Raw genomic sequence first — 22,136 nt, 5'->3', positions numbered from 1 at the left:
TGTACAAATATCACCAGATAATTGGTGCTTTTCTTTCAGAGAACCTAATTTGGTTTCTGCTAATGAATGTTTGCAGTTTGCCTTACTGATGGGAGACCAAGGGGTACCTGAACAGAACAATGTGGTGTTCTGAGAGCTGCTGGGCTGCTTCTGTACTGAGTGTCATGGGAGCAAAGTCATGGAATGGTTTGGGATGGAAAAGGACTTGAACATCATTTCATTCCACCTCTAGGGACACTTCTACTGTCCCAGGCTGCTCCAAGCCCCAATGTCCAGCCTGGCCTTGGACACTGCCAGGGATCCAGGGGCATCACAGCTTCTCTGGGTACCCTGTGCCAGGGCCTGCCCACCCTCACAGGGAACAATTATCCCTTATATCCAATGTCCACATTGAATTGCATCGAATTTGTGTCACAAACACGTCAAACAGTTTCTCCCCTCAGCCTTGGTACCTTTGTCCCTCCCTGGTCCAGCAGTAACTCAGCATTTCAGCAGCTCAGGAGCCAAGGTGGTAATTTCCCTTTATTCACTGAGTGCTTTGTATCACCCACGTGTTATTAGGATTGTTATCTTCACAGACAAGGAAGATAACAGATAGAAATTCTGCACTGCTGAACTGCAGACTTCCATTAATCTCCTGGTGTTTCTGATCTCCTGCAATGAAAAGCTTGTTTTGGGAATGATGATGCCCGTAGGTCTCAGAAAGGGATAATTTCTATTAAAAAGGAAGAAATGTTTGGCAACTGCAAATGCAATAGAGCTTCCTGTGCTGACATAAGGAAGTTAATTAGGATCTTCTAGAAGGTTATGGATACATTACAGAAAGGAATATATTTTGTGCCTAGTTAAAATTACCTCTTTTACAGTTTCTCTTGCAATAAAACAGCCAGCTCATTGGAAAAGAACATAAACATGAGTCTGAGGAAGAAAATAATTTTCCGATATCACTATAGGGCTTGTCAAGTTAAACTAAACGGTTTTGAGTTTCACTGACATATGACTTCAGAAAGCTAATAGGCATCTCCATGTAATAAGCTGATTGCTGGAAAATATCAATGTTTCAGTAAAATGACAGAGGCTAAGATAAATAAAGAAATTTCAGAGTAGCAGGAGGTAGGAGCCAGGCTGTTAGCTGGGCCCCAAGGGAGGACAGGGAAGGTACTTGGAGTAATGGAACAGAAAATAAAGGCACTTGGAAAACTACTGACCATTTTCTATTGAGCAATTGGAGATGTTCTGAACAGGACACCACAAACTTCTGTCCTACCCTTGGAGTGATTGGAAAGAAACCTCACGAGATCCTGTGTACGTGACTGGGAACAAGTGGATGGATGCACATTCCTGCCAAACAGCAGGAAAAAACAAAGAAACCCAGAAATATCTGACTGATAAATCCTGGTGAGGGCTTGATCAGACACAGCCCTCATATCAAAGTGTGAATTAATGAATTCTGCATCAGCCAGACAGGATCCTGCTCTGCAGTGGCACAGGTTTGCTTTGCTATCCCCTGGGGTGAGACAAGGAGACACACACCTTACAGGGAGTGAAATCCATTCAGGAGCACAATTAATGCAGATTTCCATGTGACATCTCTGAGCCACACCTGGATCATGGGAACAGCTCCCCTGCCAAAACTGGCAATGTTTTAGGGCTGTGCCTTTGCATCCCTGGATGCTGAGGATCATTGGCATGGATGAGGTGTGTCTGTCCATCAGAACCCTGCCTGTGCCAGAGGTGAAATTGTGTCATTGCTAATGAATGAGGTTTATTTTTCCCCCCAAAGGAACCTCAAGCTGTTTCCTATTTTGAACTCAGAGATCCATTCATCTTCTGGCTTTTCCTGCTCCTGACACTGATTTCCTCAGCTGACATCAGTGCAGCACATGGCACATGATGACATTTCCTGAAAGTACTTCTCCTTTACCAAGCAAGCCCCAAATAAAGCAATAAAAACCCACAAACAAACCCAGCTGGTGCAAACAGAGAAACTTCATGGAAGCCACACCATGCAAGAGAATATCCCACATCAATTGGTGCCAATTGGTATTTCAATGGAAACTTGATTGATCTCAAATGTGATATTCTGATAAACAACCACTCTTCCTTTTTTTTTAAATCAATAAAGTTCCATGTAAAAGCCACAGCATTTGATTGTTGTGATTTTAGGCTGCATTTTGTCTGTCTTTGCAATTTGAAAGCCGTTTCATGAGAAGAATGAAATCCCTGGCAGATGGGAAGTCACAGATATCAGATGTCAGGAGCACTCAAACCAGCATTTGAGTGGATCTGGAGCTTGTGAAAAATGACAAAGGAATGGTGGTGGGGAAGAAACTCATCCTCTGGACAAATGCAGGAGCTTCCTCCCTGATCTCACCTGGAAGGAGCTACTTTTGGGTGGAATAAGGAAATAGGGTCTCCACAGTAAAGTCAGTCCTTGACCCATCTCCAAGGTTTCAGTAATATCTGAACAGGGATGTTTGTGTTTCCTGGGGTAGCTCAGACACTCATCCTATTGGAAAACCAGCTTAAAAACACCATGGGAGAACCTTCCAGAGGTAAAAAATTCATTAGCAATCTTTATACTCCATTAATCTTCACTCAAGACATTTTCTGTTACAGATTCTTATTTTTTCTACAGTTGGAAAGAGAAAGGAAACTTTAATCCAAGCTAACCCTCATTCTAAAATGCTGTGTGCCATACATTTTTTACACTGTCTGGATCTGTAGATTTAATGCCCAATGGATCATTTTGTCAAACTGTTCTGGCTGTGGGTACAACTCTACAGAACTCAAATTGTTCCCAGCACTACCATCAGTCTCCTCAGTGGCTTTCCAGCAAGGAAAATCATTTCAGTCTTTCTACCCCTCCTGAATCCACAGCATTCCTCAGTGTCTCCTTGGTGCTTGAAAGATGTGTTGAATCCCCAGCAACAAATATCCCAGTTTCCAACAAAAATAGCTTCGCCTGCTCCTGCAAAAAAGACCTTCACAGCAGTAAGAGGATCCCTGGTAATCGATTCCTTGGGAAACAGAGCCCAGGCTTGTCTCATTCGTTTAGATTTCAAGCATTCCAGCCCTCCAAATGCCAGCTTCCTTTAGGCACTTCTGCAGCTAGCCTGTATTAGATGGCTCCTTCCATTAACTAAGTGAAGTGGCATCAGCACTCTGTCAAGTCCCATTTAAGAAGAGAGGATTCTTTGTACCAGCACCTCCTTGCCCAGCACAGGCTTCTTTTATTTTTTTTGCACGAAATATAAAAGCTCATCTCAGTCATCTCCATTTCAGAGGAATTCCCCTTCCTAAGGGGCTGAATGACAAGAGAGTACAAGCAGAGGAACAGAGCCACTGCCCCAGAAAATTGCAGGCTGAGGAGATGAGAGAGCCAAAGCGTTCAGGAGAGATGCAGTGGCTGCTGATCCATGCAAGGTCACAGCACATCAGCTGCACACCCAGCACTGGGGCACTGCTCAGGCTGCTGGGATGTTCCCATTGCTGCCCTTCCCCTGGCTCCATCTGGAACATGCCTGGAGCTGCAGGAGATCCAAACCCCTCCAGCTGCTCTGCAGCATCACCTCAGGACAATCATCCCAAATGGAACTCCTTTGGCTCCTCCAAATCCTGTCTGTCTGCCTCTCAGCACCTCAGATCCTCCTCCTCTGAGCTCCTCCACCACCAAACACAACAGACTGATTTGGCTGTTTCTCCAGAAGCAGCACTGCAGTGGTAACAGCACCAGTGATTTTGGGAATTCTCTGTCCATTGCACAGCAGGATAAATTGCAGATTCACCATCCCTTGAAAACATTTGCATTATTATGATTATCACTATCCAATCTCGCTTTTCATCTCCTATTCAAAAACTACAAAACTTTACTAAAATAACTGCCATTTTCTGTCCCAAATGTTGATGTACACACACACACACTCTCTATGGATGTACATATCTATTTGTAGGGTTCATTTCTTCCAGTTCACATCACAACCTGATTATTCAGCATTATGGCAATGTTTATACAGAGCCTTTTACCAAAAGCCCCTGAAGTGTTTTACAATTATTCACTCAATTAAAATGCACAAGGGCCCCAAAGAGCTCTATTAAACACCACCAGACCTCCCTCCCTGAGGTAATATGATAATTGGAGATTATATTAATTTTAAAAGGGACATTTTGATTTTTTTTGGAGCATACTTATGGAAACAACTCTTGGCTAGCTAATTTCCAAAGGTGCAGAAAACTGGGGCTGAACTTTGCTCAGAATTCTTGAAAACCCAAACCTGAGAGGCCATATCTGGAAATAGCTCAGGTATCAGCTGTGCTTTTTAGGAACAAGAAGGTGTTGAATCAGAAGTTTCCCTAGTCCAACACCTTGTCTGAGCTGACCATCACAGTGACTGTGCCTGTATTCGTATTTTTGAGATTCAAAAATATGAATACTTATTCTCCTTACTCTCCAAAATTCCTGATTTTTGGCTCGCAGCTGGAGGGGAGAAGAGCAATGCAGAACCTTTTACTGGAGGATGGAGATGTGAGTTTGAGCTCTCTCTGGTTCAGACTCTACAGAATGTGTGACACAGAAATATGTGAGTTTTCTGTTGCACATCCCAGTCTGGCATAGGAACATAAAAAGAGGAAGGAGGGCTTAAATTAAAGAATAGAGATGGGGTTGTTTTTTCCATGGGAAAAATGGCAGCACCAGAGAGATTCACCCAAGAATAAATATCTAGAATGCAGAAACTCAAGCAGCATGAGTGTTTCTAGACCCAGGGAGGTGCTGATTTCAAGGAACTGTGACAACTTTCCAGCCTCTTCTAACTCCTGATCTAACTGATGTAATTCTCTTGCACTCAAAAGCATCCCCCTTGGTTTTAACCTTCTAGACATTATTACTGCTCTCCAGCTTTTGAAAACAACTTTTTCTGGGCTCCTGAGAGAGATGAGCCAACCAGAATAAAAGTGAATTTCCTATTAGATGACATTTTTTGACACTCCAGCTCTTCTGTACAGCAAGTATGTTAATGAATTAGTAAGCATAAAGAACTTCACAGAATTAGGTGTCAAGCAGGAGACAAAATCCACTTTTCTTTGATATTGAAATAGGTGTTCAAATAGTACAGATCTCCTCATGTATCAAGTCCTGTCACTACACGTTATTTCCTACACCTCACGTTTTAGGAGCAATTGTTCAAAATTAGACAAGTGCCATAATATGGAAGGACTTTTTAATCTATTAATTAGACAAGTGCCATAATATGGGAGGACTCTTTAATCCATTATTTAAACAATGTCTTAATTTCCAAGTACCTTTGAGGGAGCAAGGCACAAATGCAGTTTTTGACCCCACCAGCACAATAAAAGGGGAGCTTAGAGATTGTTTCACACCCAAAGCTTTTGCAAGCGGCTAATTGGGAAAATTCAGAGGAGGGGAGAAGCTGGAAGACCCTTTGGGCTTTTGGAAGCAGCACATGATAGAGCTTTGCCCAAGACATCAGTCCCAGAGCTGATGGGGCACATCTTTTCCCAGTGATTTGGAAGGATTTAGCTAAAAATGCAGAGTGGCTTTATGTACCTATAAAGTATTTAAATGGGAAGTTTGCTTCAAAAGGTAGAGCATGTCTGACAACCCACACTTATTTTTCTAGCCTATTTTTCCCTCCCTTGCTCCTCTTTTAGAGTTTGAATCCCTGGAGCCTCAATAAAGTGGAGCACAGAATTGGGCCATGTAGTTAGAGATGATATCAAAGCCCTTCTGTCTGAGCTCATGGTCAGTGACTTCAAAACCAGCCCAGACTTCTCCTACAGCTTTTGTCACGTTCACTGCATGGTGGCTTCTCACCCTTCCAATAAATAGCTGGGAATATATCACACTGGTGGTTAATTTTATTGATGTCTACTTGGATGGCTTGTTGTGTTACAGCGGAATTTCCAGGCTTATTGGAAAGAAAACATTTCCAAGGCAATGTTTAAACTTTGCACACAAAAGCCTTGAGCTCGTTTTAATTTTTCCCTGGGGATAGTGCAGATTCCCAGAATGAATTCCAGCAATCTCCCTTCAGGTGCTCAGATTGGATTGACACAAACCCAGCTGAGCCCTGACCTCTCCCATTACACGGAAGGTGAAATTTTAACTACCTGGAATATTCAAAAAGGCAGCTTTATAACGCTGGATGTGGGACTTGAGGGCAGAAAGCAGCGACAGAACAAATGCCTGGATGGTTCCCAAAAATCCATTTCTGCAAGGGAGCAACACTTAATGGCTTTATACACTATAGACTGTCGTGGCAGTCACAAAACTGCCAAATAAAACATTATTAGCAGTTACTTTCCCTTTGACAAATGGATGGTCAGAGAAGTTTTTTCTTGGAGGAGAGGCCTGTTGTGACTTTCCTTTGTGTTCTGGGGGTGAAGCAATACTGAACCAATTTATCACCCCTGACAGGATCCTGACTCTGTGCTGGAGTTATCTGCATTGCAAAAGCTCCATGGGAATTGAACTCAGACAACTGTTCTTCCTGTTGGAAAGCAGACAGCCAAGGAAAGGAGCTATAATCAGTTTGAATTTGCCTCTGGCTCATCTTTTGCTCTGTTTCCTTTTAGACCACTACCTCATAAATAAAAATTCGCTGGATTGCTGAGAGTTCAGGTTTCACAATCTACTGCTCAGAGTTTGAGGCTAATCCAATGCTGACTACAGGAAAAGTCAAGAAGCAAGGCAGAGCAGAGGGAGGGATGAAAAGGCCAGGTCAGGTCTGGTCCCAGGCTAAGGAAAAGTGGGATGCAGACACCCTGAGCCTGCCAGCAGCTCCCGGCAGGGAAGGAAAATGTGGAGAAGGAGCACAACCAGAATGCCCTGAGTTGAAATTTGTCACACCAAACACAACATCCTCAGCATGTGATGAGAAAATAAAGACAAATGGTTCAGCCCATTGCTGGAGATCAGCTTCCTACTGATTTCTGATTAGGGAAAAGGTGCTTTGCTTCGTTCCCAACCTGATTTTACAATCTGCTTTTGTTCCAGGCAATTACGTTCTGATTTTCTCCCTTGAAAAACTTTGGAATTGATTTTTTAAAATGGGCCAGGAGCAGATAGGAAGCAAAAAAAAAATAAAATCTGACTTAGGGAATCAGCTTGATTGAAAGACCTCTCATACAGGGGGTACTTGGGCTCAGGAAGGGATTTGGGTGAGGATGAGCCTGGACAGGTGAGCAGATCAAATGGCAGCAGGTTAAACAGGGCTGAAATCCAGGCCAGGGAGAAGGGATTTCACAGAAAATTCTGCATTGGAAGAGACCCACAAGAATCCTTGAGGCCCACAAAAATACCAGGGATCAGCCCTCTGGATGGAGCATGAGGAGAAGCTGTTCCACTGGGAAGAGCAGGAGCAGAGAATGAAGTGTATGGAAATGCTAGCTGGTGAGATGTGGCTGCTGGAGGAAAGAATCTGAGCCCTGCAAAAAGCTGGAAATAATAAATACCTGGGGACAGGCTCCTATTGATTTCACTTAACATCTGTACTACCTGGGCTCTTACTAAATCAGGACTCCAGGACAGGAGGATCTGACTTGCAAGCAGCATGGCTCAATTTTTTCTTCTTTGGGAAGATCTGAAGGAAAGATAAGTGAGGAAAAGCAGTGGCAGAAATCAGTCTAAATTTGCCCAGCATTCCCACCTTCCCTTCTGCTATTATGAGAAGAAAGTTTTTTATCCCATATCACCTAAATCACCTCAGATGAATGGAAGCGGAATTCTGAAAAAAATCCTAAATATATAATAACAAGAAATCACTTTTTCTACCTTGCCCTTTCTTTTTCACAGAGCTGGGACAAAGCAAAATTAGCAGCCACATGGTATTTATTTCATTATTTCAAGCCATGGGAACAGAATGGATCCAGCCATGATCTCAGACTTAGGGATCCTTAATGAGCAAATTAAAACTTTCACTCACAGGAATGAAAGGCTACTGATAAATCTAAATAAAACCCCATATGGATCCTGACGAAATCCTGGCCTTTTTGAAGCCCAGGGGAGTTTTTCTCCCAGCTCTGAATTTCTCCCCTGGAGGAGGTTGGCTGTCAGGAGAGCATCAGGGATGGAGATGAACACAATTTCCATGCTGGAAGGGGAAGACAGAAAGGCTCTCTAGGACACCAAAGTTATTTCACCTCTTTATTTTCAGAGCCTTTATCTAAATGAGGTGGTTTCTTATCTGAATTCATCACTGGGGCTGTGTCATTCATTGGCCAAGGCTGAACTGGAGCCTCCCTGCATTGCTGCCACCAGAAATGTGCCCAGAACTTCAGAACGGGCTTTGACATCAGAAAAAAGAACAACTTTGCAGGGAGGAATAGTTGGGGGAAAAAGGACATCTTCCCTCTGTGAATTTCAGACATTTTGCACATCTCTGGCAGCCACAAAAGGCTCAGAATTCCCATGACAACAGTGGCAAATGCAGCTGTGGGCATCATTAAATTGCAGGGATCCAGCCTTCCAAGCCCACATCAACTCCTTCGAGTGCTCCTGGGCACACAACCCAGGCTCAAAAAGGAGCATTCATGTCATTTGAAGGATTTGCCCTTTTAGGTGTGTTTCCATTTTTAAGCCAGGAATTTGGAATTCATTAGCACCAATTAAAACTGGACACTGTGGGCTTAATTTTCCATGTGCTGCACTACAGATTTATCCCTGCAGGTCTAAAAGTTTGGGTTTGTTGGGTTTTTTTGGGTTTTTTTTTTATGAAACTCAAAGCCAAGATAAAGGGAAATGTCCTTCCATGATTTGTTCTCATGGGTCATGGCAATAGCAGCACTGCAGGAGAAAAATGTCCCTCCCAGAGCTATATTTCCTATGGATATTACAGCAACAAGACAAAAGGCAGCTGAGCTCCCTCATCCCAGCACCCAGGCCAGGAGAAGTGGATACATGTCATGGCAGAAACCACTGCTTGTCCTTAAGTATCTGCTATAAATAATCCCAGCAGAAGTGAAATGTGTTTTCATTTGAGAAGTCACCTCTCTCCTTGTCAGCTCCACTTACAGCAGAGCCTTGTTGTCAATCTGTGCGAGTTCTCCTTGAGAATACACCAGGAAAGCCAAATATTTTCACTTCTAACAGCACATCCGCTGAAATGGGAAAGACTAAACTAAATAAAAAGCAATTATCTTTTTCTTTTTTTTTTTTTTTTGCCCCATAGCTCTCTGTGCTGATTGTTAACAGTGACCCACTCCTGCAAAGGACTGGGAAAAATTAAATGTATTTCAACCAACACTGCTAATTCTTCAACGCAGATCTTATTTATCACAAAAATTAAATATATCTGCAAGGCATGGAAATTATTAACCAAAAAAGAAGGCCAAATGCACTGCAGACGTGGGGCTACTTGGAGTGAAGGGAAAGACTGACATAAATCTATTCTGTAATCTCGAGGCTGTTTCCTACTAAAGGAAGGACCAGAATGCAATGTGCTAAATTACTGGGGCAGAGGGATATGTTGCTTAAGGTTTTTTGGTTTTTTTTTTTAAAAAAAAAGCAGTTGCACTGCTGGCACAACAGACCTAGCTCTGTCACAAGTAATTTATTACATCAGTATATCAACTTTATTAAAAAAAGAAAAAGACAACAAAGAAGTCTGTCTTTGTGCCGAGCTCAGCTCAGACTGGTTTGGAAACATAAACAGCTTCAGAGTTTAATTAGAAACTGTTTACATCTGAAAGATAATTTCATTTTCCTCAAATTGTAACAGAGGTAATTCCAGATAGTTCTGCTGACTCCAGAGTTTAATGTCTCTAAGCTGCCAGACTGAAAAATGCAAAGTGAGGGCTGAACAGCTGAAAAGCGACTGAGAGGGGTCAGGAAATTCTGTGCTAACTACTAATGCTTTGATTATCTAACATTTAACAGCTCTGAGCTACAAGATGTGCTGCGAGATGTCTCCAAGAAAAAAAAAAAAAAAAGAGAACCACTCAGTAAACTGAAGTGTGCTTTCCCACACTCCATTTCTGATTTCTTTCCCATTTCACCCTGACCTTTTGCGTTTTTTAAAGCTTTTAAAAAATTTTTAAATTTTTTTTTTTTAATCTGGTGAGGTGTCAGAAAACTGTTTTGCCCTTCAAGTTGCTGCTGTTTTCATGGCATACCTGGCTGTCTCCTGGAGCAGTGTGCTGGAAATCTCTGGAGGGTGTCTATTTTCACATCTGGAGACTCCAGTTCAGCCTTTGAATGACCAAAATGAGGGTGACCTTATGTTCTGTTTCCTCGAGATCATTTTTCAAAAAGGAGAAAACATTTGAAACTAATACTTTATACAACAAATGACACAAGTGATTAGTGCTTTCCCAACTTGTCCTGAAGAGATTTTCACTATGTTTTATTTATTTAACGACATGCTTATAATGCAGTTAAATAAATATTTTTTGGCGTGGCAGTTCAAAAATCAAACAAAAACAGATGACAAAAGAAGAAAGCTCCTCAGAAAACCCTTTGAGGACCAAACCCACCGAGCCAAGCAGCTCTCCAGGAGCCTCAGCTTCCCGTCTGAGATGCAAATATTCACTTGTGCAGCATGAAATCAGCACTGCTGCCACTGGGCTGCTTTGATGTGCAGCCCTGAACCCCATTAATGGGAATGGGGGATCCAGGGGAAGCTCAGACCTTCAGCACTGTGGAAGGACAGTGTTGTGGAACACTTTAGTGCAGAGTGCTGCTGCCCTGGGGGGAAGGAATGAAGGAGCTGCTGGAAACTCTCAGCCTGACCCAATCCTGCTGCTCCATCAGGAAAACTGCACTCCTGGACAGCCAGAGAGATCCCTAAGGAATCCTCACTAACAGACATCCTTCTGCCTCCACAAGCCTTGTTTCCCTTTGCATGGTTCCCATCATGTGGATTCCCACATGGCCCCAAAAAATGAACCTCCAGTTCACCAGAGGTGGAAGCAAACTGGAGCAAAGCAGGTTGGGATTTGGGTTCACAGGCCAATTTCTCTGTCCAAACCCCTATTTCCACCACACATATCAGCTGGTTTTGGATAGAGACCCTGTTCAAAGATATAACTCACACTCCTGTGATCTAACACTTAATTAAGGAATATTTACAAATCCAAGTTGTGACACCTCAGGGGCTCTGGGGAGAATTTCCAGATGCATCCTTGGACCCAGAAGTTCAGGGAAGAGGGAATATTCTGCTGCTAGACTCCTAAAATACCAGGAATTCACTGCATGTGAATGCCAAAGCTTCTGCCAACCCTGCCCTTGCACTGAGCATGAGCTCCAGAGAAATCCTCAAAATCTGAGCACAGCAGAGATTGAATCAGAGCCTTCACACCAGGAAAATCAGCAAGACCTTCAAGAGCATGGAACAAGCATGAAATAGCAATGAAGGCAGGAAGAGAAAGCCAATAAATAGCTATTTTAGATGTCTCTGCTAATGTATCTGCTACCACAGAGGCTGTCAATAGAGCAGAGCCAATAAAACCAGCTTTCCTTTGCCAGCAGAAATGGGTGTTTGTTTACAAATAAACAGAAAATAAAGTGTGATGCACCTCTCCTTGGCCACCAAACCTAACACACGAAAGCAAAGCAGCAAATGAACTCTTCCTCACTTGCAGCAAATCTGCCTTTCAAGGATATTTTGGGAATTGGCCTGTGCAGAACAAATCCTTCCTAAGCTCATCCTCAGATGCCTGGATCACTTCTACAATGGACCAGCTCATCCCCAGGGAGGCAAACAGCAATGTTCACATTTGCTGTATCTCCTGTGCAACTCCTGCTACTGCTTGGTGCCACTTTGAGCTCCTCACAGACATCTGCTACTGTTGCTCAGGAGAAAAACCCTCTGTTTCCACTTAAACGTTTTATTTCTCCTTAATTACTACTGAGGTACTCACTGTTCAGTGCAGAGCATCTGATTGCTCCTGGAGGGAATTAAAAGCCAGTAGGTCCCAAGGCTGTTTTTCAGTGGTATCTGGAAGAAGCCCACCTGATGCTCCTTCCCATGGAGAAATGGGTTAATTTTCCCCATTTCTCCTCAGCAGTGCTCAGGTTGAGTCAATTAGCTTAATTTGGGACTCTCACTCAGCTGAGTCTGAACAGCTCACCTTTGCTCTCACTCTCATTCACAAGTAGGCAGCTTCCCATTGGCTGCCTGCTTTAATTCTAACATAAAGGTTTTAATTTTACCTAAAAACCCACTGGAAACAGTGTGGGGGTTTTTTGGATTGGTTAGCAAGGTGTCTTCTCCAAATTACAACAGTAAATGAACCCCTGTTTTTCTATGTGTGATTTCTACTCAGTGCTCTTTCTGTGGCCCTAATTGATCTCCTCCCCCAGACCCTGCCTCCAAAAACTCAATAATTAAAGTGAAATCGTGTACTGAAAGGCAATTACTCAAAATTAGCTGTTCTTTTTTTCCCCGTGAGGCACAGCTCCATAAAAACCCTCTGAAATAATAATCTATAGCTGAGAGGTTAAATTGATCTAATTTCTCCTCTTTTTTTTGTTTTTCATGATCATCACCATGCAAAACACAGGAATTTCCACCAGCAGTGTCAAAGCCCCACTTCCCTGTAACACTTACAGCCATATTTATCTGAGTAAATTCAATTTAAAATCTGACTGAGTGAGAAACATGGAGTGTCTCTAAATTCTACCTGTGTAAAATGAAATCACAGGATGGAAATCAGAATTTTACCTGGGAACTCCTCTAAAAGAGGAAAACAGGTCTGCTAGGGACCCAAATTAAAATGCAAGTTTCCCAAGAGAGATTCTCTCCTTCAGAAGGTTATTAAGGAAATATCAATAGCCATGCTCTTTCACACTATAGATTTTCCACTTCTGGAATATCTACCACTTGTTTCATGTCTTGAAACAACAGTATCTTCATGTTCCTGGGTATTTTAAATTATTTTGCATTTATTTAATCTTTTCACCATCACGGTCTTTGAGGAGAACCTTCCAGATCAATGTGAGGTGCTGCATCTCATGTAAATGTAGAGAGAAATAAATGGGTTATGGGCAGTAGGAGAAAAATCTCCATCATTCCCATATCCAGGTGCAAAGGGGACAGGAGGGTGTGGCAGGATGCTCCCTCCTCCCCCTTCTCTCTCTCTCTGAACAGTCCCAAGAAATGGATGGCTCAGATTAGGTTGATAACCTAATCAACAACTACCTGCTGCTGGCAACTGAAAGTCTGAGAAGACACTCCCCTGTGGAATGTAGAGAGAATGTGAGAAATTTTTAGTGACCACAAAGACACACTTTTTTCCCTATAAAAACACCATGAAATCTCAGCAAAGGTAGAAGCTTTTCTACATGGACATTGGAGTGAGAGGGAAAGTCTTCTCCCCAGGTGTCTGGACACAGCCCTGTGGTAACTTCTCGTGAGACTGAGGGAGGAATTCTGATGTATTCCAGCTCCAAAATTGGATTTTGGTAAGATCATTGCTTTCCTAAATTGTATTATTCTGGCTAACTAATAGGTACCTTTCTTAACTTGCATTTCAGCTATTTTATAGTCCAAGCAAGCATCTCTTAACTTGCATTATAGCTCAAGCAAGCATTTCTTAACTTGCATTTTTAACAATTTTTATAGTTCAAGCAAGCATTTACCCCATAATTGCATTTTAGCTATTACAGTGCTGCAATTATGCATTCATTGTGTGTCTATGTATGTCAATCTGTTCTATGTTTGTATGTTTGTATGTTTGTTATGTTCTGTGTCTAATAAATGGTATTTTTAGGCTAATCGGCCAAATATCAAAGATCCTTGCGAACAGGACCGAGTCTTGGGGAGTTAGCTACCCTAAAGCCTGGCAAAAAGCTTCTATCTCCCATGCAAGACAGAGAGGACATCACTGAGCAGCTTTTTCAGCTCCTCATTGGGAGCTCACCTGACTTCCAGCCCCATGGAGGTCCCTGGGCTCAGTTCTGATGAAGAAGGCCAAATAAAAAGTGCATTTCCACAATTAGGAAATAAAGAAGTGCTGCTAACTGGCAGCATTTTGCTCTGCAGTGCCAAATTCTGCTTACACTTGCAAAGGTATAAATCCAGACCAATGCCTTGGGTTGCACCACAACTCTCTGGTGTTTATCTGTCTGGTAGGAGGAATATTTTCATGCCTAAGAGGGAACACTTTGGGGAGATATTTGGAAACCAAGTGGAATGCTGAAGTGGCCTCACTGGCTCAGCCTAGTCCCTTAATTTCCACATAATGAGATCTCAGTAAAAAGAATCCCAAATCTCCCTAATATTGCTTTTTTTTCACTTGGAACAGTCTGTGTACAAAACAATTAAAAAAACTAGAAGAATATCATTGCAACAGATGCACAAAAAAGAGGACAATGTGTATGAACTATTCCTTATTGATACGATTAATATCAATATTAAATATATTTAAATATTAATATTGCTTAATACTAAATATTATTTTACTATTAAATACACATTATTGATGTTTTTTTATAGGAACCACATCCATTTCTACAGAAGGATTTATATGATTTTCATAGTAGATATTTGAATCTCTAAAAGCCCTGGACTGACACAAATTTGTGGGGTTTTGTGCTTGATTTCAAGTTATAAAAATATATATTTTGCTAAAGTAGTAGGTCTGTAAACATCTGTAGCTCACACACAACTGGTGCTCATCTTGCTGGTATCTTTTAAGAACAAAAACTATAAGAAGCTCATTAAAGAAAGGATAGATCCAACAGAGTTGAAATTCCACCCTGATCCCTGGAGGTTTTTTTCCACCAAGACGTAATTTCCAAGACCTCTTCAAAGACTGAAACAGAAGAACTGAAAGAAATTACAATAATTGATGAAATCCCTTTTAAGTAACAAGCTTAAAACATTCCCTTTTGTGCACAGCCACACCAGTGACTCCAAAGTTAAATTCACAGAGGCCTTTCTGTTATAACTTAAATATTTCCCATTCATTGTAGACACCAGAGAAGGACTTTTTACACTACCTTTAGCCCAAAGATTTTTTTATTCCACTCATCAAATCTACCTTAAAGCAATTAGAAGAGCTCAGAGTGAGTGCAGTGAGTACACTGAGACCAGGCTGTCTCTCTAAATGGATGCTGAATGCTCTCAGTTTTGATTTTTTGGCTATTTTCAGAGAGCATTTGAGATAAAGAGCATTCATTTGGCCTTCCCTCAACAGCCAAGCACTTCCAGAGATGAAAACTTTTCAATGTTCCTTGAAAAATGCTGCTCAGTGGAATATTGCTATTGGTGAGACACGCTGGGTAATTAAACATTCAAAGTGTTAATTTGGAATTGGTGAGATGCAGCTTGGCTCAAGGCATGAAGTGTTCTCCAGGAATATTTATCCCAGACTGACAGCAAGGTGTCAAGACAAAGCCTCAGGCTATAAACCCAAAGTCAAGGTTTCCATTTATAAATCAACAATCAGTGCAAACACCACAGCCTGCTCAGGGCTCTGCAGCCACAGCTCTTCCTCAGGCTCCAGCTGGATGCAGAGTTTGGTGAAAATCCAAAAAGGGCATCACAGGGTGGAGCTGAGTCCTGCTCCCCAAACCTGTGGGATGCTGGAGGTGGGCACAGCCTTTGGCCTGGAAGGTGCTGCAGAAAGGGGAGCTGAGCTGCTTGGAGTCACCTGCAAGGGATGAGGAATGAAACATCCAACTCCTCACATCCTGGGGAGCACTAGTGGGCACAGCCTTGCTCTGCCCTTGCCCTGGGGCAGCTCAGGCTGAGTGCCTGGAGTGGCACATCCATCCCTGAGGATACAGCAGGTACACCTAGAGCACTCCAGGGAGAGGGCAGAGCGAGGAAGGAGCTATTTCATGTCCCTCTCATGATGAGTTCACAAAGTGCCCAGATATTTATGTGCTGAGAGCAGCCCTGGATTCACCCTGAACTGGAGCAGATGGATGCAGAGCCAGCAACTCAGCTGAGCTGACAGAAGCTGGAAAGCTTCCTTTGGGAGCTCAGAGGCCAGCCCTGCCTGCCCAGTGCTCACCAGAGCCACCTCAGCTCACCTCAGAGCCTCTTCACTCCACTGTGTCCCCACGATGTGCACACCAGCCTGACCTGCTACAGGATGCCATTCCATGGGGACAATCACCACCTATTGTCTCAGAAGAGCCAAGTCATTTTTCTTTCCCAGACTGCAGAAATCCCAGAAATCTCATCTCATTCTCCTCCACTCACACAATTTTCTTTTGTTTGTCTCTTAACTTGCTGTGCTTGGCCTCTGGCCACCATCCCCATTTCTGCCCTGATGGAGGGTGACAGCTTTGCCTTTGAAGGAATTCCAAGGCTGCTGTTGGGCTGACCAGCAGGGAGCAACCCTGCCCAGCCCTCCCTGTTCTCTCCCAGACTGCTCCCCTTCTTTCCCAGAAACTTGCAGGCTCGGGGAAGGCAGAGGGAGAGCTGATCACGATTCCCAGAAGAGGTTTTTAAGCAACAGATGAACTTTAGGCACACAGAGTGAGTGCTGGAGCTGGAAGAGACATCAGAGAGCATCAGAGAGCATCCAGACCATCCCCTTGTCCCAAGGCACCTCCAGCTGTACCTACACTGCTGGCAGATATTTGCCTCACTGGTTCTTACTGGATCCCAGTCACAGGCAGCCTAATTCCTGCAGTTAGTCCAGTCTAACACATGATTTGCCATCAGACAGCTTTGGCAAATCTTACTTCAATTTAATCCTACCAGTCCTAGATTGAACATGGACATGGAGAACTCGTTCCTTGTATCCTTCAGTTTCAACAGGAATTTAAAATACATCCCAGCAAGCAGTGACAGCTCACTCTGCTCAGTGTGCCTGGAATTTCAGTGTCTACAAAACACTCTTGGCATCAGCAGAAAGGCCTTTGCCATCAGCAGAGCCACCAACACAGAGGATCAGGGAACATCCTGAGCTGGAAGGGACCCACAAGGGTCATCCAGTCCAGCTCCTGGCCCTGCACTCACACAGGTTCTCTGGCTTTATTTCCCATATTTCTAATCTCTTTCCTTGGAGGATCTCCCTCTGGACACAGAGCAGCCTTAATCCCACTGACCTTATAGATTTCATTTGCTCACATGCTAAAACTTCTCCACACTTATAACAGAAGTTTGTGCAAAACTAAAAACCTCTGCATGAGACAAAGAGTTTGCAGAGAGTCTGAGAGTGCATTTCCTGCATTACTGGATTTCCTACACACTCATCCTAGTCTTGGCTCATTTCCTATTTTGACTGATGCCCAGCTGGCATGAGAGGAGGTGAAATTCTGATTTAACACTTGCAACGTAGTTTGTTTGTTTGTGGGTTGTTTTTTTTAAATTAACCAGTTGCTTACAGCATTTTTGTCTCTCACACTGTTAACCTGGAAACAGAAAGGTGCAACTGCATATTTTGTGCTCTGATAAGATGTTTAATTTTTTCAGCTTGAGAAGATTTGAAAAGGTGTTGAAAAATATTTTCTTTTTTTTCCCTTTCCATGTTCCTGAGGCAAAATGAAATCACAACTGCCCCACTGCACTGCAGTTTGCCAGTGTCAGATTGCACTTACCCAGTGGAGGGGTTCATGATGCAGCCCCCTTTGTCAGTGGATGCTTTGCAGTTGCAGCCTCTCTCCAGGGTGTCGTGATTCATCCCAAAATTGTGCCCCAGCTCGTGAGCCAGAGTCACTGCTGCACCTAGAGGGTTTTCTGAGTGATCCTTCAAAAAAACATCCACAGGAGAACCAGTCAATTCAACATGTAAACCAAATTTGAGATGCACATTCCCCCTCTAAGGTCCTATTGCCTGTCCTTTGAGATGTTTTTATAAGTTTAGCAGCTGAAGTTGCTCTGTTGTTAAATAAACTCCATTTCAAATTCATCCACCTCTACCTAGTGCAGACTGGGAATTTCAGGACAGCCTGTCTGGCCACCCAATTTGCCCAGCAGGTGAGACATTTGGGGGCATGGAGCAGCTTTGAACAGCTGGGTCATCTCTTTAATTTGGTGTAAAATTCCACTGTTCAGTGAATCCCCCAAACCCCCAAATCACAGCAGTGGCAGAGAGAGATCACCCAGACATGGAGTTTTGGAAAAGGCAATTGTTTATGGGTGAGGGTGAGGAGGGAGAGGGGAGAGGGGAGAAGATCCTTTGTGTCAGGAAGCAAATTAAAAATGCAGCAAGAGATTCCACTTGGTCTATTTAATATGCTCCAGACTGTTTCTTTAGTACCAGAATGCCCAAGATTTCACAGACCTTGTAAGAAAAAAGAAAATCTCCTTTTTAAAATGAAAGACCAAAACAAGCCAAAATCTTCCATGGCCTCTCATTAACCTATGAATACTCTAAATGTCTAAAGTGGCAGTTTGAAATTTCAACATTAAACCTTGTTTAAATGCTGCTTTTTGGGACAATCATTTCTGAGAAATTCACTGCATGATCTGATTACAGGCTGCTGCCCAGAATGATGTTTTGCCTTAACCACAAGTAAGAGACCTTTCCACATCGATCATTTTCCTTGAGGGAAAAAAAAAATCCACTACACTTGTAAGAAAGCTTTCCCTGAAGGCATAAACATGTAATATAAATGCATGATCCACTATTTATCAGTCAGTAAATGGAATTACTATGTACAGCTGCCTGCTCTAGAAGCGTGCATGAATATATTCACTTTAAATAACTCGTTCAGGATCATCTAAGCCAAAGTCCAGACTAAAAAGAAGTGAAAGGTAAAACTGTCAAAAACATTATCTATGTACTAATGGAGGCCTTAATACATGACTCTGGGTAGATTTAAGAATTTCTTCTTTCATCTGTCTGGGCTAATATTTTTAGGAAATCATTTCTCAAGCAGCAAAAAAAAAAATCAAGAAGAGAATACAGTCATTCAGAACAGGAGAAACTGCTCCTTCTGCAATTGGAATAAATACAAAAGAATTTTATCTTTTAGCAAAATGTCTCTTTTAATTTTTTTTTCTTGAATTTTTAAATTTTGATGTAAAAATCTTGTGGCAGCCAGTTTGTGTGCAGTTTGTCCTGCACAGTGCTTACATGATGAGATATCTTATCTAAATACTGGTCAGATACAGATGGATTTATCTTTGTGAACACAGCAATTTATGGAACATTTAGAGAATTCAATGTAATTGAACCTGACTTCAGGAAAAGAGCACAACCTCTCTCTCAAATGGAAAGCAATGCAGGACTGAATATTAAGAAAACAGCAAAATAATTTCATATAATTTACCACTGACTCATTGGCTGATGCCTTGAAATTAGCGCTGTCTGGTCAAGACAGAAACTCCTCACTGAGCTCCCCAGACACACCAAAATGAGCTCAGATTTTTTATTTTTCCAGTATCTCCTCTACTTACTGAGCAGTGATTATATTTCTCTGAACACTCTGAAGCTGTCAATTAAAAGGAAAAACAAGAATTCACACAGTCCACCCCAGAAGCAGAGCAATAAATGATGTGAAATGTAATTTGGGACTCGAATAGGCAAACAATTATTCCAGCCCATGCGGTTCTCATTACTTGCTCAGATCCACTTGGAATGCAATTTTATCAGCTTCTGGAGAGGGTTTTTAAAAGAAGGAATGTGATGCCTCAGCAAAAGGGGTTATTTGAAGACAGCATAAATGAAGATTATCAAAACAAACAGTGACATGTTCCATTTGATACTGAGACCGCTTAAGTATCACAAGGACTAAAGAAATGAATAGCAATGTGACTTTGATTTATTCCACCAGGGTCTTCTAAAGTTAACTTGAGCAGTAAAAGTCATTACCCAACAGTTTCACAACCCCTGAATAAGCAACCATCTACTGTTAAGACACCATAAGCTGTTGCTCAAAACATGCAGCTGCTTCCAGTGAACTCTGCTTCATTCCTCTGGGGTTTAAATCAAATCTAATAATTAAATGCTGTCACCTACAGCTGCAACAGGCAAATGCTCCTGGTGCTTTCAGTGCGTGTTCACTCAGTTCACAGAGCCACAGAGTCCCAGAATGGTTTGAATTGGAAGGGACCTCAAAAATCATTCAGTCTCATCCCACCTTCTACTATCCCAGGTTGTCCAACCTGGCCTTGGACACTGCCAGGGATCCAGGGGCACCACAGCTTCTCTGGGCACCCTGTGCCAGGGCCTCAAACTCTCCCAGGGAAGGATTTCTTCCCAGCATCTCATCTAAATCTCTCCTCTATTAGTTTAAAACCTTTCTCCCTTGCTCTACCACTGTCTGCCCATATAAAAAGTCACTTTCCTTTTTCTCAGAGATATTTTACTTTTAAATCCATGGATTCAATGGGCAACCTTTGGAAACAGAAGAACGAAGACTGAATCATGTCAAAGACTTGCTTTAATGTCAACTTCTCTTTGGTTTTTCTACGACACTACAGAAACTTCACAGGAAAATGAAATTATAAAGGTCTTGTTAAAGCTCCTCACACTCACATGGCTGCTCTTCCTGCTTTGAGTTTTTCTGAAAATTAATGGGAGACAGGGTGTCACCTGCTGAGAGAACTCAGCCCTAAAGAAAAGAGACAGGCAGGCTCCCAGGGAGGCATGACAGAGGAATTTAGATCATAAAGTAGAGCTGACTCACTGCAAAAAGAACCAGGAAAATCAGATCATAAAAGAATCACTCCAGATTTTGCATTCAAATGTCATTTCTTACGCAGTCTCTCATTGCCTTTTCTTCCAGGACAGGTTTTAGGCTGTGAGAGACGTTGGTGTTGAATGTTTGGGATGGGATGGGTAAGAAATTGGCTGAATTATGAGGTTGCACAAACATTTATCTGCCCAGTGTTGAGACACTTGAGCACCTCAGCTTCCCAGGCTAGGAGTCATTAATTCTTTCACAGAATCCCAAAATGTTTTAGGTTGGAAAAGACCTTTCAGACCATCAAGTCCAACCATTCTCCAGCACTGCCCCATGTTCCCATGTTTGGGGTGAGTATTTGCTCAAATCTTTTGGATTTGGCTCTTTTTTGAGGATTTGCTTCAAGAGCTGGAGGACATTTCTAGTTATTCTGTGCAACCCCTAAGTAAATTGGCACCTCAAAAGGTTAAATTCACTGAGTCTCTGGGTAACCTCATGCTCCCCTTCATGACAGAAGCTGCAGCCTGGCCCAGGATTCATCCACAGACCCTGGGCTTCCCCTGGACATATAAATCAGTCTCTTCTCCATGAGAAAACTCTAAAGAAATGCTGATTCCTGTTTTCTTGTTACTGGAACGAACTATTTGTAATTATTTCCTCTCTAAAATGACAGTTTCCGGAGTGAAGGGAACTGACTTGGCAGTGAATTACACCGTGGAGTGTTTTAAATCTGATATTAAATTTAAGAGGACAAAAAAGTCATCATCAAGGGCATTTCTGACAGCAGATAAGCCAAAGCAGTGACTGCAGCCCTGAGGTCAAATGGGTAAAATGGGGCTGTTTGCCTCGTGTGTGCCTTTAGAAAGACTTGGAAGTGCACTGGGAGAGTCCTACAGCTCTTTCTCTTTTTCTCCTTTTGTGTGTCTCCCCCAGGTACCCAGTGAAAAATTGTTACAGACAGCAATTAGAGACTCAGCTTCTCAAGCTACCAAGAGCCTGAAACCTTTGTCTTTTCTGCAATTTTGACACAACTTTCCTCAAATTAAGTGATTTGATTGTTCTATTTTAAAGCTTCTTCTCTCCACTTAGCACAAAACACTGTTCCAAATTAAAATTTAAAAAAAAAAAATCAGAAAGAAAATACCTCAGAACCACTTCCAGAAATTGGACAAGATGTTTACTTGTGTGTTTGTCATGTCTAGTATCTAACAACAGCCCTGGGAGAGACTCAGGTGGAATAAATGCTGCCATTGTTTGTTCTCGCTGTCTAGCAATGCAATAAAACCACTGCAAAGATGGAAAATAAGGCCCAACACAGGAAACTCTATAAATACAGAATAAAATCAATATAATAAAAGATTCAGGATAGACTGCTGTTGCCTGTAACACAAGTATACCCAAGTGTATAACAAATACATCTTCTGGTTCTCTTCCTTCACAGCACCTCAGCACCTGGTTCAGTAACAATTAGAGGTATAAACTTTTTGAAAAGAGGCCCTGCTATATTTTAATGCAATATTTTGGTTTTTTCACTATGGAAACGATCATTTACAAGCAATCTGAACGGGGATATAAACAATGCAGAGAT

At 42.3% G+C, this 22,136-nt stretch overlaps 1 protein-coding gene and 1 long non-coding RNA gene across 2 annotated transcripts in view; both read right to left on the bottom strand.

Moving 5' to 3' along the window:
* ADAM12 (ADAM metallopeptidase domain 12) overlaps positions 1-22,136 on the bottom strand; it is a 164,996-nt gene that overhangs the window by 26,134 nt on the left and 116,726 nt on the right. Inside the window, exon 11 of the mRNA XM_085064614.1 lies at positions 17,516-17,664. Within this exon, the coding sequence (XP_084920740.1) occupies positions 17,516-17,664 (149 nt within the window). The remainder of the gene's footprint in view (positions 1-17,515; positions 17,665-22,136) is intronic.
* LOC146435043 (uncharacterized) lies at positions 7,834-12,801 on the bottom strand. The gene is made up of 3 exons (XR_014853119.1): positions 11,878-12,801; positions 10,132-10,248; positions 7,834-9,117 (listed from the first exon to the last, which is right to left on the bottom strand). It is a non-coding gene; the product is annotated as an uncharacterized LOC146435043 (long non-coding RNA).

This window comes from Lichenostomus cassidix, chromosome 6 (genome assembly GCF_008360975.1).
Source record: "Lichenostomus cassidix isolate B80296 chromosome 6, HeHo_3.0, whole genome shotgun sequence".
Classification (NCBI taxonomy): Eukaryota; Metazoa; Chordata; class Aves; order Passeriformes; family Meliphagidae; genus Lichenostomus; species Lichenostomus cassidix.
The sequence above is the reverse complement of the archived record's forward strand: the minus strand, read 5'-3'. Positions and strand labels throughout refer to the sequence as shown.